The 18,425-nt window shown below is 37.0% G+C and overlaps 1 protein-coding gene, 1 long non-coding RNA gene and 1 pseudogene across 4 annotated transcripts in view; 2 read left to right on the plus strand and 1 right to left on the minus strand.

Moving 5' to 3' along the window:
* Window positions 1-130: 130 nt before the first annotated feature.
* Window positions 131-6,589, plus strand: LOC149625256 (cytochrome P450 2F2-like; annotated as a pseudogene). The gene is made up of 8 exons (XR_016374588.1): window positions 131-225; window positions 792-994; window positions 1,077-1,183; window positions 4,417-4,718; window positions 4,779-4,888; window positions 4,952-5,207; window positions 5,839-6,026; window positions 6,129-6,589. The product of XR_016374588.1 is annotated as a cytochrome P450 2F2-like (transcript).
* Window positions 6,348-18,425, minus strand: part of LOC149625257 (ATP-binding cassette sub-family C member 1-like) — a 175,447-nt gene continuing 163,369 nt past the window's right edge. Inside the window, exons 2-24 of one of the 2 annotated variants that reach the window (XM_089852103.1) lie at window positions 16,180-16,735; window positions 15,344-15,520; window positions 15,113-15,226; window positions 14,699-14,839; window positions 14,520-14,639; window positions 14,358-14,416; window positions 13,888-14,013; window positions 13,637-13,816; window positions 13,288-13,462; window positions 12,964-13,218; window positions 12,706-12,909; window positions 12,002-12,148; window positions 11,254-11,323; window positions 10,581-10,945; window positions 10,148-10,315; window positions 9,892-10,076; window positions 9,145-9,244; window positions 8,511-9,035; window positions 8,243-8,442; window positions 8,043-8,169; window positions 7,356-7,930; window positions 7,016-7,210; window positions 6,348-6,665 (exon numbers count right to left, since the gene is read on the minus strand). In XM_089852103.1, coding sequence (XP_089708229.1) covers window positions 6,554-6,665; window positions 7,016-7,210; window positions 7,356-7,930; window positions 8,043-8,169; window positions 8,243-8,442; window positions 8,511-9,035; window positions 9,145-9,244; window positions 9,892-10,076; window positions 10,148-10,315; window positions 10,581-10,945; window positions 11,254-11,323; window positions 12,002-12,148; window positions 12,706-12,909; window positions 12,964-13,218; window positions 13,288-13,462; window positions 13,637-13,816; window positions 13,888-14,013; window positions 14,358-14,416; window positions 14,520-14,639; window positions 14,699-14,839; window positions 15,113-15,226; window positions 15,344-15,520; window positions 16,180-16,224 — 4,365 coding nt within the window. In that variant the 5' untranslated portion in view covers window positions 16,225-16,735 and the 3' untranslated portion in view covers window positions 6,348-6,553. Of the gene's footprint in view, window positions 6,666-7,015; window positions 7,211-7,355; window positions 7,931-8,042; window positions 8,170-8,242; window positions 8,443-8,510; window positions 9,036-9,144; window positions 9,245-9,891; window positions 10,077-10,147; window positions 10,316-10,580; window positions 10,946-11,226; window positions 11,324-12,001; window positions 12,149-12,705; window positions 12,910-12,963; window positions 13,219-13,287; window positions 13,463-13,636; window positions 13,817-13,887; window positions 14,014-14,357; window positions 14,417-14,519; window positions 14,640-14,698; window positions 14,840-15,112; window positions 15,227-15,343; window positions 15,521-16,179; window positions 16,736-18,425 lie in introns of both variants that reach the window. The other variant, XM_089852102.1, reaches the window with a different exon arrangement.
* LOC149625258 (uncharacterized) lies at window positions 13,092-16,116 on the plus strand. The gene is made up of 2 exons (XR_016374585.1): window positions 13,092-13,225; window positions 13,300-16,116. It is a non-coding gene; the product is annotated as an uncharacterized LOC149625258 (long non-coding RNA).

Below are 18,425 nucleotides of genomic sequence, written 5' to 3' on the forward strand. Positions count from 1 at the left end.
TTTTCTCCCATTCACTCCCCTTCAATGACGAACGAAAAATTTTATACTACCAAAGGCATTTACCGTGGGACACTACTATGCCGCCAGGGCAGGCCAAACTAAGAGCCTCATCGTAGATGTACATCATACGATGTGGCTAAGAAATCGCGAATGGCTGGGCATCACCCCAAGGGTTTTCGAGACATCTGCACGTTTACAAATATTAGAAAATTTGGTCTTCCAAAAGTAGGTTCGAGTATTTATCGAGCCTTAATCTGATACTCGAAACTTCTTCGAGTCTCAGAAAATATCTTATAGAGTACTCGAGTCTTATCGAGTACTCGCACAGCACTGAATAAAACACGCCGGTTGTTTCAAATGTAAAATGATGTTGGGAAGAATAATGTTACAATTGATCCGCTTTGTATTACACTTCTCACGAAGAGAAGTATTATATACTTCTTTTAGGGCTAGGGTAAAACTAGTTTTAGATTTACTGTGATATATCAGGGATAGATTTAATTTTAAAAATAGGAATGGAGAACGCTTAGTATTTACTTCAGTCCGACTCTTAACCCAGTAAAGAGCCTCTCCCTCCAACACGTAACGAAAGGTTCAAATTATCTTATTGGCTCACTTGAACTACGTATTGATGACGTTGCTGACGGGGACGGCGAAAAATAAGTAATTCCTTTTTACCTCTGTCGCTATGACCCGCCTCTTCTTTCATACCCCTTCGTCACATGGAAAGGGGTCCGGGACTTTGACGCGCGCCCACATTACTCCGTTCTCCATTCCTACTTCTAAAATTAAATCTGTCCCTGGATATATCAAGGACTTTCCATCGAAAAATCAACACAGCAATTAATTAAACACAATTTTACCATTAGAATATATTTAGGAAAACAATACACCGTAATCTTGAACGTCATTGCCTCAATAAAAGAAGCTTTTTCTAAAAATGACTTTTCAGGAAGACCTTCTGATGCCCTAAAATTTACCGACAAATACGACAGTGAGTTAAATATATTTTAAAAACCTACAAGCATAAATGAGAAAAAATTGAGGAAACTGATCGTTTTGATATTTCAATACAGGTGTTTTTACTTTAAATGGAAAGCCCTGGATTGAGCACATGAGATTTCAAAAAACTATTCTGAGGGAACTTGGAATGGGAAAAGGCAAAGGAGAAGAAATTATGAAGGTAAAAGATAGTTTATCAATTAGGACGGGTGAACCACATCTGAACACTGTTAAAAAAAATGGAACTGTTTGAAACCTTTAGAGGTGTTTCCTAATGCATCCCCAAGAGCACCTCTATTGGTGTTTAAAAGCACCATTCGAGAGGATGTCAATACGCACCTTTCAAAAAGGTGCGAAATAATACCTTCTCTGAAGGTGCTTTTTAAATTCTGTTAGGTGTTTTAATGGCTTTGAATAGAGGTGTATATTAATGCCAGAAAAAGTGTTTATAAACCCTTAAAAAAAGGTCTTTTTGAAACTAATTTGGTGTTTTTAAATTCCAATGACGTTGGTGCTCTTTAATTCCTGTTAGGTTTAAAACAAAACCCTTAATAGAGGTTTATAATTATACCAGAAAGGTGTCTATAGACTCCGTAAAAGGTGTTTTTTGAAATTTATTTTTTCAAAACACATGAGTTACCATAGATTAGTCGCTCAAAATCTGCTGGATCAGTGGATTAAGGGTTAACGTTTTTTCTGCTGTAAGCCTTATTCAACTGTGTAAGAATTGATATGCGTGTGAAATGGTTACGTTTAACCTTTACTGTATATCCTCAATAGTTCTATTTAAGGACCTGATTCAAATGTGTATTTAATTTTCGGCTCACTGTGAACCGTCAAGACCTTCTCAAAGACACAAGAATTCAAGGAACCAATCCGAACAACGCTTACCACAATATTTAAAAGTAACATTCAGTGTAACTAGGAAAGTTTAATTTCATGTTTACACTGTATATTAATGTAGTAAAGCTGAATTAAAAAGTAAACACCAAATTTGATATATTAATATAAAAGATCTTCTTGGAATATTGAAATGAAACAGAGCTTTATAGCTACAAAACAACATAAAGAATCGTAAGGCCGAAACATACTTAATAAATTTTCATTTAATATTCTACAATAAGAAAATGTTATGGTTTTGTAAGAGATAATTTTATCCTACTCGCTTTATATTAACTTTGATATGCGTGTAGTGTTTCGATTCGGATGCAATCTTCATTACTCGTTCTATATAAACTTTCACTTGTGTTGTTCCGAAGAAAGAAAATTATCTTAAATATTTAAATAAATATAAATGATATTAATTTTTTTAATCGTCAGTATTTTACCTTAATTCTAGTTAAGTGGTTTTAAGAACCGTTATTCTTAAAATGAATTTAAACATATCTATTATTGACGTTTGACTTCTAGCGTAAACTGTTTTCACAATTTGTGGAAAGTAAGGGTAAATAAGGCGATTGATTCAAAAATGGTAGGAATAACCGCTATTGCGTGAACCTTTGGTCTAAGCCCTGAAATTGGGAGGCTAGTCGTTTCTCGTAACTTAACCCGATCGCGCGTACATCTTAATCCCAACTATGATAATGGAGTCTCAGATTGGCGTGTATGTGGTATACACAGAAGACTATATGATGGTGTTGTCAGAAGACAATAAGTACAGTTAGCGTGTATGTGGTATATACCATTAGAAATACAAGTGCGGCGATAGCGTAATGAAGTAGAATTTTTACCTCTCCGAGTGACGATGACGTCCCGGAGAGGTTTTGTACTGGACGTGTCTGTGTGTCTGTCTGTCACCGCGTTTGCAGTTGGCAAATCTAACCAAAAGTGTTCGTAATTTCCGAACAGCTTTCGCAGTATACAGAAATTCGGAAAATGTTTCTTCGTTGCTATATCCATCTTATTTAACGTCAATTATTACCTATCCGTTACATCTTCATCTGCTGTCTAACAACCAATTGTTTCACCCAACGCCAACCGGTATTTAATGGTTTCTAACAACAACACCATGCACTAGTTTTTGGTGTACACCACATACGCCACACATGAGACATGAGAAACGTCTAGCCTCCTAATGGCAGAGCTTCCACCAAAGGTTCACGCAATTGCGCATTTCTTATCTCTTAATGTGAATCAATCACCTTATATACCCAAAATTTACAAAAGTTCTGATATAGGTGTTTTGATTGCATCTGAATCGAGACACAACACGCATATCAAAGTTAATATAAAGCGAGTAGGATGATAAGATCTCTTACAAAACGATTATATTTTCTTTTTGCAGAATATTAAATGGAAATATTTTAAATATTTTTCGGCATTACGATTCTTTTAGTAGTTGTGTAGCTATAAAGCTTTGTTTCATCTGAGACACACAGATACGTCCAGTGTAATTTCTCTCCGTGACGTCATCGTCACTCTGAGAGATAAAAACCTGTGTCAAGGGGAAATTCAAGTGATTTTTTACGAATTACTCTAAATCCAAGACATTCCAGCATATTTAACTCTTCGAGAATTATTTTGCAATGATTGAAAAATCAAAATAAGTATAAATTCCCTCAAATATTAGAATAAGCTAGTCCTAAGAAATATAAAATAATTTTGATTTTTAAAATCTTTGGGATATTTTTAGGATGCTTCGCTATGCAGGTAGAATTAGTAGATTATTTCCCTCTAAGCTCATATCAATAACCTTTCACTTAAAAAACACCATATCAGCTAAAAATGTGTAAAGCCCAAAGGTGTTTATTCGCACCATTCGAACAGATTTATATTAATAACACTATTTCCGTTTAAAAAAATATTAACTAAGGGTCAATTAACACCTAAAGGTGTGTCTACGTGCCTGTGAATCACCATTTCCTTAAAAAACACCTTAAAAGAGTCAACTAGCACCTTTTTTCGGAGGAAACACCATCTCAGTTAAAAAACACTCAAAAAGATTTTATAAACACCTCAAGGTATTTCCGAACACCCATGAAACACCTTCTTTTCTAACAGTGAAGAGTTACCCAGATTTTGTGAATTACGAGATTTCGCTATTTCAAAGATAATTTTCTCAAAAAGAGAGGCCGGTGAAACATTTTTCGTTAAGTTTTTATGAAGCCTATATACGTTATCATCAAATTGACTTTCATTAACCTAGACAAAGGCTCACAGTTCTAGCAAATTGTCGCGTTCTGTAGTTTAGTTAGAACTAATAATGCGACAACGCAGGGTTTTTGCTTATTGTGTCAGTGGTAAAGTTGATAGATATAGATTGTCATGAAGTGACGTAGGTGAAACGTCATAGATTTTCGTAAGTTCCAAGCAATTCACGTTACCCCAATGGATCACGAAATGTTTAATCTCCTTAGTTTTCTCACAACTCATGATAAACACTTCGCACTAAATATATTTGAATTTCAATTCTAGTTGGAGCTGCAACGAACGCTTTCAAAATTTGACGCGCTATCACCGGAGGAAGATGTTGATCTATACCAGTTCTTGTCATCGGGTATGGACAACGTCATTTACTCCATGGTTTGCGGTAAACGTTAGGATGAAGGAGAACCAATGGCCAAAATTCTCCACGATTACCAAATCTACATGCAACGCTACATTTCTGCGTCGGCTATTCACGCTTATTTTCCTTCTTTGAAAAGTCTCTGGTTGAGGTTTGCTCCATTAATGAAAGGAGCTACTAAAGCAATTAACAATATGGAAGACGCTTTGTGGTAACTTACAATATTATCACTACTAAGCTTTTTGGTTTCACATATTCCATCAATATAAAGTGCAGAGATTGAAGATCATAAAACATCATTAGATGAGAATCACTTAACTGATTTCATGGACTACTCTCTGACAAAAATTAAAAGAAGAAACGGCGAGGATATGTTTACAGGTAAGTGATGTTTTTAGCTGTCTTGGTTTGCACTTGTCTTTACTGTTTATTTTCATGGCACAGACGACATACTGAATGGGACTTCGCAGATTATGTTACTGGGTGGTAGTGAAACTACTCGCGTAACCTTGGAATGGAGTTTCATGCTTTTGGCGAAACACCAAGACATCCAAGAGAAAACGTTTCAAGAAATTAAAAACGTTTGCGGAACAGAAAAGCTGATTGGCTGGAGTGACAGGGAGTCTCTGCCCTACCTTAACGCGATAATTATGGAAATTCAAAGAAAAAAGACTCTTTTTCCCCTAAATGCAGTAAGGAGGTAAGTATCAACATAAGTTAGTATCGGCTTTATCCCCATGCGAGACAAAATTCAAGAGGCAGTTGAGCTACCTCCAGAGCAGAATCGAGGCATGACCTACTGTGATTTCCTTCCTTCGTGGAATCAGGTTACGGGTCGGGATAGGAATAACAGTAAGCGATGGTTTCTGATTCCGGTAAATTTGCCACCAGGAGAAGCTCACACATTATGCAGCGTTTAGGTATAGACCGGTTAGAATGTCCATGCGTATGTTAGAATTTCTGAAGACTGGACTGAACATTGAAGACATCCTTCCTCATCTCCTTCTTGCTAATGGACGGCATTAGCTACTTTATCTCTATCTCTTCTATTTACTGCATCAGTATGCAAGATCGTATGGTGTTGAACGTACGCAAATTAGATAAGAGATAGCAGGAAAACCCTTACTCTAGTGACTCTATTGGAAGTAGTAGTAGTAAATGAACCGAAGTCCCATTGTCTCTTCATTAAAGAAGTTACTCATAAGCCAACTTATTTAACCCACATTCTTCAACCCCGCACTCGAACTGTCGAACCAAAGACGCCACATAACGGTTAAATTGTCTGCAATTTATCAGGTGATAATCATGTGGTTCTCATTTTAATGTTTCAGAACCGAACGAGACACTACGGTTGGTGGTTATGACATACCGGAAAACACCACTGTCATTGCCAACTTTTGGGCGGCTCATATGGATCCAAATACGTGGGAAAATCCCAAGCAATTCAAACCTGAACGATATTTTATCAAGGATGGAACCCAAGTCAAGACGCCTGAAAATCATATTCCTTTTTCTTACGGTAATAAATACTTGATTAATTTTCTATACCTCAGTTGATGTTGTCATTTATAAAGCAATCCAATATGTTTAATTTAATAAACAATGTTTCATCTTGTTTCAGGTCAGAGAATGTGTCCAGGTGAAAGACTGGCCGCAATGCAGCTTTTCTTAAGCCTGAGTAATATTATTCAAAGATTTAAAATTAAGCCACCGAAATCTGGTCTGCAAGATTTTACTGGCGAATTAAGACTCGCATACGTTCCAAAGCATTCAATTGTTAGATTTGAAAAACGTTGAAACCGTCAATATTTCCTCGTGAAACACATAATGCGCAACCATATTTTAATATTTAACATTTATTTTTTTCTTGGAATTATTTCTTTTAACAATATTAGTCTAAAACACTTGAGCTTTTGATTTGCCAAAATTTGGAAACTTTGTTGATTTCAGTTGTTCGACAGATTAACCATTTACAAATGATATTAAACGTCGTTCACTACTTAATTTTCGAAAAGGTCACAACTGATGTAATTCATATTTTGAAGTTTATAAAAGTTTGGCGTCTTTTACCAATTCATAAAATAGTGATTGTTCGTTCTTCAGAAGATTTTTCGGAGAGTCCAATTCTGCTAGGCATCCTTGCTCCAGAACCAGGACCCTATTATGATACATTTATATTATACAGAATTTATATTATACAGAATTCATGACTGCATAATTTACTCTAAACCAAAAACAGATTAATTTATGAAGAATGTCGGAGCATAGCTTTAATTTCTGATACCATTCTCGCATGCTTCATATAGAAACTTCGTCTGCTTATGTTTTGACTACTATGAAGTATGTATAGCGCGACGTCTAGTGGTTAATAACGCACATCTTATCTCTAGGACAACAAATGGGGCCATATAACTCAAATATCATAAATTTTGGGGCCAGCAGCACTTAATTAGTTAAAAGCAAACAACTAGATGTATTTGTTTATGTCATTCCCATGAAATTGCATACCTGTCATAATCCAAGATCGTGTTGATTCTATGCGCGATGGTGATGATTGTCGACGATGCAAATTCCTTCCGAATTGTCGCTTGAATGAGAGCATCCGTTTCCATGTCCACCGAAGCCGTCGCTTCATCCAGTATTAAAATCGTCGTGTTTCTTAATAATGCACGAGCTAAGCACACCAACTGACGTTGACCAACACTATAGGGAAATCGCAATGTAGCATGTTTATCTATAACATTTTAGAGCTCGAACTACACGCCATAGTTGCAAAGCATTTAGGATTATACATTTCACTTATCGTTTAATGCATGTTGTTTTGAAAATGTTGCCACAATTTATATACCTCAAATTTTGTCCACCTTCGCTGACCGCAAAATCGAGTCCATTTTCGAGACCTTTGACGAATGGTTTCAAGTGGGAGTGTTCGAGAGCGGACCAGAGACTCGGATCGTCGTACTTGCGGAAAGGATCGAGATTGATCCTCAATGTACCCGAAAAGAGAACCGGGTCTTGTGGAATGATAGCTAAACGCGATCGCAAATCGAATAACCCGATATTAGCGATCTTCACTCCGTCGATTACTATCTCGCCAACTGCTGCCTCGATCAGACGAAACAGGGCCAACGTCAGCGATGACTTTCCGGCTCCCGTTCTACCCACTACACCGACTTTTTCACCGGCAACTATCGTAAAGTTCAAATCTTTCAATACAAGATCCATTCCTTCACGATATCGGGTACTGTAGTTTCGAAAACTAATTTCTCCACATTCAGGCCATTGAGGAGATAACGGAATATTTGGCTTATGCCATTCCGCTTCGGACTCTAAATGACAATACTCGTGAACTCGCTCCGCACACACGATCTGCGTCTCCAAACCAGATATTTGGGCTACACTGTACTTAAGAGCAATAATTATCTGTTGAAAGAGAAATAGGATATTTATGAATAATAACATGCATAGAAACATAGTTGGAATATTTTTTTTGGAATTTAATATTAATTTAGATAAGAGCAGCTGTAATTGTTACATTTATAGCTGCAGTCAAGACAAATCCGACCACACCAGATGAAATAGTTCCTTTCCATAAAACAAGGAAGAGTGACGAAGAAAATATCAAGAAGGTTGCCAGTAAATTGAATCGAACTGCCAACCACCTTTAAGGATAGTAACCAATCTCACAACAAATCATTGAGTTAGTGTCATTAAATTTTGACAAACAATTTTTACCTTTGGCACATGCTCATCATGTAATTGGCTGCAGTACTTTCGTCTAGAAGCTGAAGAAACCTAGTGTCGTATTTATTTCCCGCGTTGCTAGCTCTGATGACTGAAGAGCCAGCAACGGATCCAGACACGTGGGAAAACAGAAACGAGTTCTTCGTTCCGTAAATTCTTTTCAATTGGCGATTCGAAGCCATGAAAAAACGCTAAGTAAGACCAATTAATAATGGTCAGTATTCACTCGAGAAGAAGTTTGTCAAATCCATGTTCTTACCTGAAGCAATGTATTCGCCGCAACAACAACAGCAAATGCAATTATGAAAAGAGGCAATCCAATTAAAGCTGCAACGGTCGTTATCACAATGTGTATTGTCATTAACATGCAATTCCTAATCAAGTCCGGTATCTGTTGGTCAAGATCGTCGATATCTTGAGAGAATCGATTCAGTATTCTACCAGCAGGCGTCGTATCGAAAAACGAAATGGGACAGCGCAGTACGCATCTCAACATATCAGTGTGTAACACTTTCGAAGCCTTCAGAGTCATAAACAAGGAGATGACAACACCCAGATGCCCTGTTGCACTTACACAGAGATTTAACACGCCGTATACTGTAACTCGGGTTGTTGTTAAAGCTGGGTCAACAGCTTCGCCATCTTTAGAGTCACCCCCCCATAATGCGAGCCAGTAGACCATTACCTGATATACCAACGGACAGGCTAAATTGCTAAGTATCAACCCAACACAGCCTACGATTCCCATTGCGTTCGCATAATGTCGGAAGACAGTGAGAGATGTCTATGAAAAGGATAATGATTAGGCCCGACTGGGAGCTTAGAACACTAAGGCCAAATTTGACCCCAGCGTTAAACAAACAAATAACTTGTCAATTCTTTAAAATGCATACATTTCCTTCTTTTAAGATCTCCTTAGTAATGAGTTTGGCGTTTTCATTATCTGTTCCCTTCTTTTTAACATCAGCTGTCTTAGATACTTCCGAAATAATTCTGAAAAATAATACAGTTTATCGAGATCAGCACTACGACATGAAATCTCGGAATGCTCAATCTAATGGAAAGAAATTCACTAGAAGTATATTAAGACATTATCGGACAAGTTTAGAGCACATGAATCAGATGGCACTTGTAAACGGTAATAGTTAGTATAGGGCGCTGTCGGTTAGCTGTGGCATAGGGGCTAGCCACCACCCCTCTATGCATTGTAAAAGCGTTAGATAAGTGGCAATAAGTCGCAAGATGACTTGGTCCAATTAGCTAGCTGAACTTAATTTTTTTTAAAACAAGGGCAGGAGCGGACTGTTCTGTTGACATTATAGCCTCGCGGCCCCCAAGAAATGTTCAACAGTCCCCAATATTTGCATTGTAGTTAAGGACGTTAGGGTATTATTGCTATGTACAATTTTTACCACATCTCAGTCTCTCAGATATATTTTTAAAGAATTTTTTGCGAGCAAGAACCTCTATTCCGTCCATGGCTTGTGGTACCGAAAGTAAAAATAGCTAACGGACGCGTTGGATTTTGCCATCCTGCCCACTTAGCCAGTCCGGCCCTGGACTGGACAAGGACAAATATCTAACCGTAGATCTAAATTCCTCCACTCAAATCGTCTTCGAAGCTAATTTTACAAACTTACTGCAGCTCTTCTTCTACGGTCTCCTTATAATCCTTCATATGTTGAGCGAAAAAGTCACTAACTAGACTGCTTCTGCTCATGATTTCATCAAAGGTTCCTCTTTCTATTATCTCTCCGTTGTTCATAAAAAATATTTGGTCCACATCTCGAAGAAATGTTAAGCTGTGTGTCACTAGAACCCTGGTCTTTGTATAAATGAATAAATTGACCAGATACTCGAAATAACAGTTTTCTAAAGAAGTTTTAAGTGTTGTACTTTGTTTTTAAGTAATCCATTTGGTCCAATCACTCTGTTGAAAATGTGTTTGCCAACGTGTGAATCAACTGCGCCCAAAGGGTCGTCCAGTAGATAAATATCATCATCGTGGTAAATTGCTCTCGCGACGCTTATCCTTTGCTTTTGTCCACCACTCAAGTTGATACCCTTTTGAAACACGAGTCAATAACGGTAAAATGATTGCATTGAACACAACTATAAATAATAAAGAGAAGGATCGGAAGGTAGGCCTTCCGTATTGCATCGCTCTTCGCCGTGCTTGTGCGGGGGGGGGCGCACGCTAACTTCCGCTTATGCGTGGGACGAAGTAGGCAGCTTTCCGGAAGTAGAACATACCCTGTTTGTACCAAAGCGCGGCCAGCTCTCCCCCGACCTCCTTATCCTGGTCTTTATTATCCATGACACAACATACTCTTTCTCCAATCTCCGTGTCGTCTTGAGCGGGGAGGATCTTGATATCAAAATCTAAAGCGCAGCTTTCAATGACTTCCTTGTATTTGTCGTCGTCGAAATCGTCAATGAACAAGATGTTTTTTCGAAGCGAAGTGTTTTCGATCCACGGTTGCTGAGTGACGTACCCAACTTTACCGTTTATTTTCACTTCTCCATCAATTTTATCCATTTCGCTAACCAACGCAGATAAGAGCGAAGACTTGCCAGAGCCCACTGGGCCCACAACGGCAACTAATGCCCCATGAGGCACTTGGATGTTTATGTCCTTCAGACATGCTGGTTCATCTTCTTTCCAGCGGAATGTTCCCTTCTCAACTTCAATAGCTGATAGAAATTCAACAATATAGAAAACGCAGTACCAGTTAACATAAAATCATGCCATAGCGTTAAAGCTAGTCGTTCTAAATTCAGCAAATAAAAGTGAATTTTTGTTCTGAGCTAATATTCTAATTTCACTTCTAATTGCATTGTTTGGTTTCAGAACTCTTAAGTTAAAACGAATATCTCCAAAGTGAAACTAGCCACTCATGCCTTTCATTTTTCGAAGCTGAGAATTTTTCCAATTTCTTTGTAGCTTCATTCAAAGCTGATGAAAATATATTTACCATATTTTCCGTCATTTGAGGTTTTACCTTTGTCAGTATATTCATCGGTTTCAGTGAAATTCAAAACTTTACTGATTCTTGAAATAGAAACTTTTGTCTGTAACAATGGTGAAAATACAACGTTATATGACATTCTCTATTCCTAAAACGAAGTAAAGCAGTGCCAGTGCATCGGTTTCTCGTGTTCTATTACGTTCTTAATGTTTGGCTGGACTAAATGGCTGGCCAATGGCAGATATCAGGTTATCATTGAAAATGGTACATACAAGGAATTTATTATTTATTCCTAGATTGGTTTTGAATTTGCTATAGTAACTCCTATTTAAACTGTCTCCAAACCAAAATTTAGTAAGTTTATGACCTATTGTGAGTTTTCGTTTCATTTTGAGTTTGGTTATTTTAGAGATAGTGATCACAGTTTGCGAGGACCACTTCACCCTTTTATAAAGGTTCTAGTTTCAAATGAATACAGTCTTTAAGCAAAGAAGGTGTATACACCCTCCTCGGTTCAAGCCTGTCTCCGCAAGGCAAGGGAGGTTGGTTTATTTGAGGCATGGAGGATCTAGAGTGTTGAGTCAAAGGGGAAAAGGGATAGGTAACATATTCATAAACTCCTTAACATTATACCTCACCCATATGTAGGATAAACACCACTGGAAAGAAAAACAGACTGTCATCCGACATACTTATGTTGTTATTAAATAATTTCTTTAAACAAACTGCGCTGGCACTACTTTCCTTCTGAAAAGTGAGATAAATTCCGAGTTTAACCAACCAAAGCTAAAGTCTGAATTAATTGTGGCAAACTATACACTGTTGAAGTTACTATGCGAAGTAACTGAAATGAAACGAAGGCTTTCCTGGTAGTGAGAACGTTCGCATCGTCTATCAGAACAAAAGTGGCAAAACAGCATAGACCAGCCTTGAAAGAAAATAATAGGAACATTAGTAACACAACTCCAAGGTATGAGCCTTCCTATGCTATGGCTTATAGCAGAAATTCATAGAAGTATTCTATTTGGAATCTTTAAAAAATAATTTCTGGGCCTTTCAGCTTGAATAAAAGGGGAGGAGTTGTAGAAACCGTCACACCTAATTTATTTGAACTTAGAAGCCAAGTGACATTAACGTAGCTATGTGTGATGAAACTTCTTTACAGTCCCTTTAAGTGTCAGATTATCTCAGTTGAACCTTAGATAATTTGAGTTCTATTCCTTAGTAGCATACTCTGTTGACCTACCACCAGAGCCATTAGTTTTATACTCTACCGGGGAGGGTGAATGAAGAAACTATACACTGCACTATTTTCAGAACTATATTTATAGGCGAAAAAATGAGCTGCTCTGCTGGAGTTGCTTATTATTTTGTATTAACTAAACGAAAGAGAAAACACATCGGAACCCAAGTATAGTGAACAGTACACTCAATGTGAATAATATCGATTGAACCCTTCCATTTGTGTTCTAAATGCGGACTTACTACATATGGTGCAGTAGCCCCAAGACAGAAACTGAGGCCATATATATGTGCTCGTTTCTTCAAGAACGAAATTTCTTCTTTCCTTAAATTGGACACAATTTCTTGGAAGGAACTTTCCCAAGCGTACAATTTTAAAACACGAATTCCGTTCAGTATTTCACTCATCATTTTGACTCTCTTGTCAGTTACCTTCATTTGCAAAGTCTGTGAAATAAGGCAAAGATATTCGAGTGTAAATCTGATTTATCTTTATCTTACTTGAATGTTTTTCGATTTCCTGGTAATTAAAACAGAGAATGGAATAGTCAAGAGAAGAACCACAAGGCCCGTGAAAGAAGAGGCACCAATTTCATTGTATAAAAAGTAAAAACATAGAAGAAGGTGGACAGGGATGGACCACAGAAATGGTAGTTGCGTTGCGAGAACAACGAATCGACTTGTATCGATGTAAATTGTGTTTAAAATTTCTCCCATAGTCATATCACTTCGATCGATATTGGACAAACGTAACACCTGTGAGGTATGTAAAAAAACCATAGATTAGTATTAATATAATACCAATTACTTATGATGAAGATTGACCTTTTTGTAAAGGGCATGCATGGTTGCCGATTTCAGTCTTAGCCCAAATCTGGTGTAGATAATGCCAACACCTTCCAGTAGCAAACAATTAGCCATTCCAGTGAGCCCCATTAGGCATGCGTAGAATACACCCTTCCAAAGAGGTTCGTCGCTCGAAGCAAATGAAATCAGTAAACTAAAAGTATGGATGTTTTTCGTATGATATGGCATGTTTCATATAGGTTTAAAACATATTCTCCACCCTTATTTAAGCATGCGTAATCTAATATCGTAAACTGATCTAATACTCTAACAACAGTTACAAAACTAACAACAATGCAAAGTTCTACAAAAAAGAAACTGAAAGTACCCTATCATAAATGGTGTTGCGTAAAGAACCACATCTGCCAAAAATTGCAAGATGGCGCCTGCCAAAATTAATTTCCACACTGTTTTAAAACAGGCCATTTCGATGGAAATGAAACCTTGCTTATTAGCATTGCTTCTACTTCCCTTCAAGAGGCTTTCCATTTCTACCTCTTCACAGTCACTAGAGATATAAGTTGAAATAACTAAGAAAAAAGGCTAAGAAATGTCTATAGAATGAATCTTGACACGTACATTGTACTTGGTTTATAATTCAAATAGTTTTCAAATTTACTCGACACGGTTAAAGCTTTGTCCGAATGATTCAACTCGTATACATCAGATGGTGTTAGAGTAGTCTTCCAACCATTCCACACAGCCCTGAAAACGATAGATTCTTAAAGTTAAAAAGAAATAATTTAAAACGTGATATCTTTCAAAGAATTAATTTAGCAGTAGTGTTCGTGTTTTAGTTTTTTTTCCCCCAATTATTCCCGGGCCCAGGGTTCCTCAGATTGTAGCCACATTGGCTTGTGCATTATGACACCCTGGAAAAGTTGGAGCTCCTGGAAAACTAAGATAGCTGTTCATAGTTCTATGGTTTTATATGTATCCTTGTAGCACAAAGTTGATGACTAGCAGATGATTTCATAACAACCTCAGAGATGTTGCTGGTAATATATAGCTGACTTTAATCGGAACTATTTTGTTACGAATAACTTTACCTCGTGAGCCACGAATGTACCATGCGTGAATAGAAAGACGCTGCTTCTTCCGGTGATTTCTAAATTTTTGGAAAACGAAACCGTAAATAGCTATGCAGAATTAGAAAAGTATCGAGACAAAGGCAAATTATCATCATGCCAAAAGAATTGATCCACCGTTACATTATTGAGTTGGTTTTCATCGGAAGCGCCCTCTGACATGGCGCTTAGGATAAGCATCGACAGTACCAAGGGAATGTTTACTGATTTTATTATAAGGCCAAAATCATCCTTCCTGCCACTCTGATGAAAGAGAGTACGACCATTTAAATCGGCTTCTCAAAAGTAAGCTATTTACAGACCTCCAAGTAGTTATCCATGATGCTTGATCTGAAGATAATGACTTCACTAATTGCCGTGAGGGACCAGAATAGAAACTGTACCCCAGACGAAACAACCCCTCCTCTTCGACCAAAGCAAATTGCAACTAATAGCGCCAATACCTGAGAAAATAAATAGCGTTACTTGACTGATTTAATTATAATAACGAGTCATCAAGGGGAGATGTTGTTCAACTCTTTTGCTCGCATTTGAGCAGCAATTTTCTTTCATAAATTCTGATATAGAAATATATACAGCACTGTAATGGGTTTTGACTAGTTGGTTAACTAGTTTTACTTTTTGTATATTTATGGCGTGAGAAAAAAAATCATTCATGAACGCCAGAAAAAAAACTACTAGTGCTAAATTGCTTCTTCAATTGCATCTCATCTTACAAAAGTTCCAAATTTGATTGCCACTGCCACGTTGTCGACCGTCTGAAAATCATCATGATACACCTGATTCGCTAGCTTCATCGCACTTAGAATTGCCAATAAAATCAAAACAACCTAAAATATTCAAAGAGAATCATTTATACTTTTTGCGATATATAAAATTATCATTCGTTTATCTTCTTCTTTCCATGATTACTTTATTTCCGGTCAACTTATCATGAAAGGACTTACTATTTTCGTAATGTTGAGTATGGAATAGGGCAAAGGCTTCTGATTGGTTCTTGATACCAGGGCTACTTCCAAGGGAAATAATAGCCATAATACTCCACATGGCACCCAGACTAAGACGGTATTTTGGAAGCATGGCGTAAAATCAGGGTTGTCGGTGTACCAAGTTAAGTTGGCATCCTGAAATCGATAAAAAAATTATAATCGACACAGCGCAAACGGTTTTAACTAAAAGTCTAAATTTTCGCAGTAACGTTAGGAACGCACAAATCAATAATATTATTTTTCCAATCTAATGCCATCTTGGAAAATGGCGTCTAGAAATGTAAAAAAACCTTCTTTATGAAATAACGTTAACGCTTTTCAAACGATTTTTTAATATCTAGAACAGTGATTTTCTATATGCTACAGGCGGCCTTTAGGCCTATATCTTTAGGGTTTCGATTTGCCCCCATCTTTTATTTTGTCAGCCCGAACAGTAAAAAAGCTTCTTTATGGAATAAAGTTCTCGTCTTTCGACCTATTTAACTAATATTTAGTATACAGGTTTTTTATATAACCTATATACTGACTGGCCTTATCACTTTTGGGCTTGGATTTTCCGTTATCTTTTTAAATTAATTGTACTTCTGATACAGATTAACTACTAAGTTTAACTTTATGAAGTGAACGATTTTCAAATTTAAAAGCGTCCTCTTCGGTTTGAAAATCATTTTGTATTATGTATTTCAGATAATAAAATATAAGATTTAATAAAAGAAATTTTTTAAATTGTAGATGAGTATTAATTTTATTAATGTAAATATAATTAAATCAATGCTTATATTAAAAAAATTTACCCAAAAAGACGATTGGCAAAAGTTATCCAAAATTTGCGACGACATTCTTGAAACCAAATTGAGCCCAATCCGTTAATCATATCATTTCTCTAATAAAAACTCTTACAGCGTTCTTCAAGTTATAATATAAATTTTCCTTGCCCGAATCTCTCCACGGCAGATCGCTTAACTATCTCGCTAAACTTACTAGATTTTATTTTATTTATATTATTCTGTTTGTAAATGATAAGCACTTAACGTAACGATAAAACGTTATCACACTTTGTACAAAAACGTTTTCTATAGCCATTAACCCAAGCTAGAGTAGATTAACTAAGAGTAAGCCAGATCTACAAACGTCTTCTTGGAGAGAAACTGCCTCTAACAATAATACCAAAAGCGGATTAGGCTTTACACATAACAGAAAATATGCCTAGTAACAAAACTGATACTCGCCGTCTTAAATAGTCCAAGAAAAAGGTACCCAGATTGATAAGATCTTCGTGCCTTGCTCCCAAATAATTTTTGGTAATGTGTATAGTTTTATCTAAAGAATATTTTAGAGACCCTACTCGGTCTTTATAGTAGTTCTCGAACTTACCTACCTGGTAAATCGGTTCTTAAGATAGAGACGGCGGAAGGAGCAGCGTTACCGAATTATCTTCCTCCGCGTGTGGGGAGGTTCTTTCCTAGGAGCTTACAATATATCGTGTGGCTTGCCCAGGCACATGTTACGTACTTCATGTGTAAAACCTAATTGGCTTTTAATAATAGTAGTTGGTAGAAACTATAGGAGAGTTGGTAGTAATTATGATATTAATAAATTCAGTGCCTAAAATGCTTTAAACAAAACGCATTCGTCACTTTTACTGTTTTGATTTACTCCTAGTGCATTTGTCCTTCGTACAATATGATAAGACAGATAACCCGGAAAGAAGGGAGTTTCAAAGACTTTAAATCTAAGTTGTAGTTTGTTAGTTGGCGCCTTAAATTTTTTGGAATGCTTATTCTTTATCATTTCCAATTTTATCGAAAAACTGCTGAGCGAATTCAATAAACCGATGCTTAACTAGGGGTTATTCATGGAGCTAAAATGTTAAAACAATCACCCCTAACATTCTGGCTAACCTTCTGAACACGAATTTTATCTTGCCAAAGAAAGGAACCAATTAGACCTAATGCACTAGGTCCGATTGGTTCCTGCCTTTGACTTAACTAGCCTTTACCAAGCTTAGCCACTGTGTAGTAGAAGTGTTATCTTTAAGGGGCACCAACGAAGCCAGCCCCCCCCCCATTGGGACAGAGCGTGGCCGTTCAGATACTTACCCACAGTGGGCGTTGACGGTGGAGGGTGAAGTTCGCCAACTATTAGAAGTTTATTAACTTGCCATACCTGCATCTCAATGGTATCTGACTCCCTGTAATCTAAACTCCGTTTCATCCCAACCACGTATAAAATTATATGAAACACTACCGTCGTGAAAGCTTTGAATTTAGTGTTTTCTTAGTATGATACACGAGAATGGAATAAAAACAAATCTCTTCGATTGTTGGCCAGGTTTTCGATCTGTAATTTTTCCCAACAAAAGAACATTAAAAAGCGAATCAACTTTCTCCTGGTTTTTCATTAAAAAATTAGTAGCGTAAGGAGTGGAACTGCACTTCCTTATCCGGTTAAAAAAGCATGGGTCGCTGCTAGTGGTTTAAACGCCCCACAATAAAAATAGAGGCCCTAAACTAAAAAATTAGTCAAGAAAGTCATACCACCTGATCTATATTTCTTTCTTTGCCACGAAAGAAAAATCGCTCGTGGAGATTTGGCGCCCGATCTCGTGGAGGTGTTGACGAAAAAGAAATGGGCGGGAGACGTTCCACCAAAGACCTACATATGGATACTTAAATATTAGGATTTGCCTATGGTTAAACAGATAAGGAGATATGTTGAGAAGTTTACACGTGACTCGGGCCATCTAGTTTTAATTCTATGACGTTTTCCATTGGCATTTACCCAGCAGTAACTTTCTTGGAAATGAAATGAAAGAAGCTCGGTATCCTCAAACATTGCTCCACGATGGCAGATTACTAGGAAACAACGGAAAAAGCATTAAAACGAAATTACGGGATATCATCCATCTTTTAACCTTTATTAAGCGGCTTAATTGTTTTTATTAAATTTTAACAAAATTTTGATTTGTTCATTTCAGTTGTTCTACAGGTTCACCGTATACAAATGATACTACATGTTCACTATTTACATTTCGAAAAGG

Source organism: Phalangium opilio, unplaced genomic scaffold, assembly GCF_054372755.1.
Source record: "Phalangium opilio isolate 3A_F unplaced genomic scaffold, DU_Popi_V2 ptg000105l_1, whole genome shotgun sequence".
Taxonomy (NCBI): domain Eukaryota; kingdom Metazoa; phylum Arthropoda; class Arachnida; order Opiliones; family Phalangiidae; genus Phalangium; species Phalangium opilio.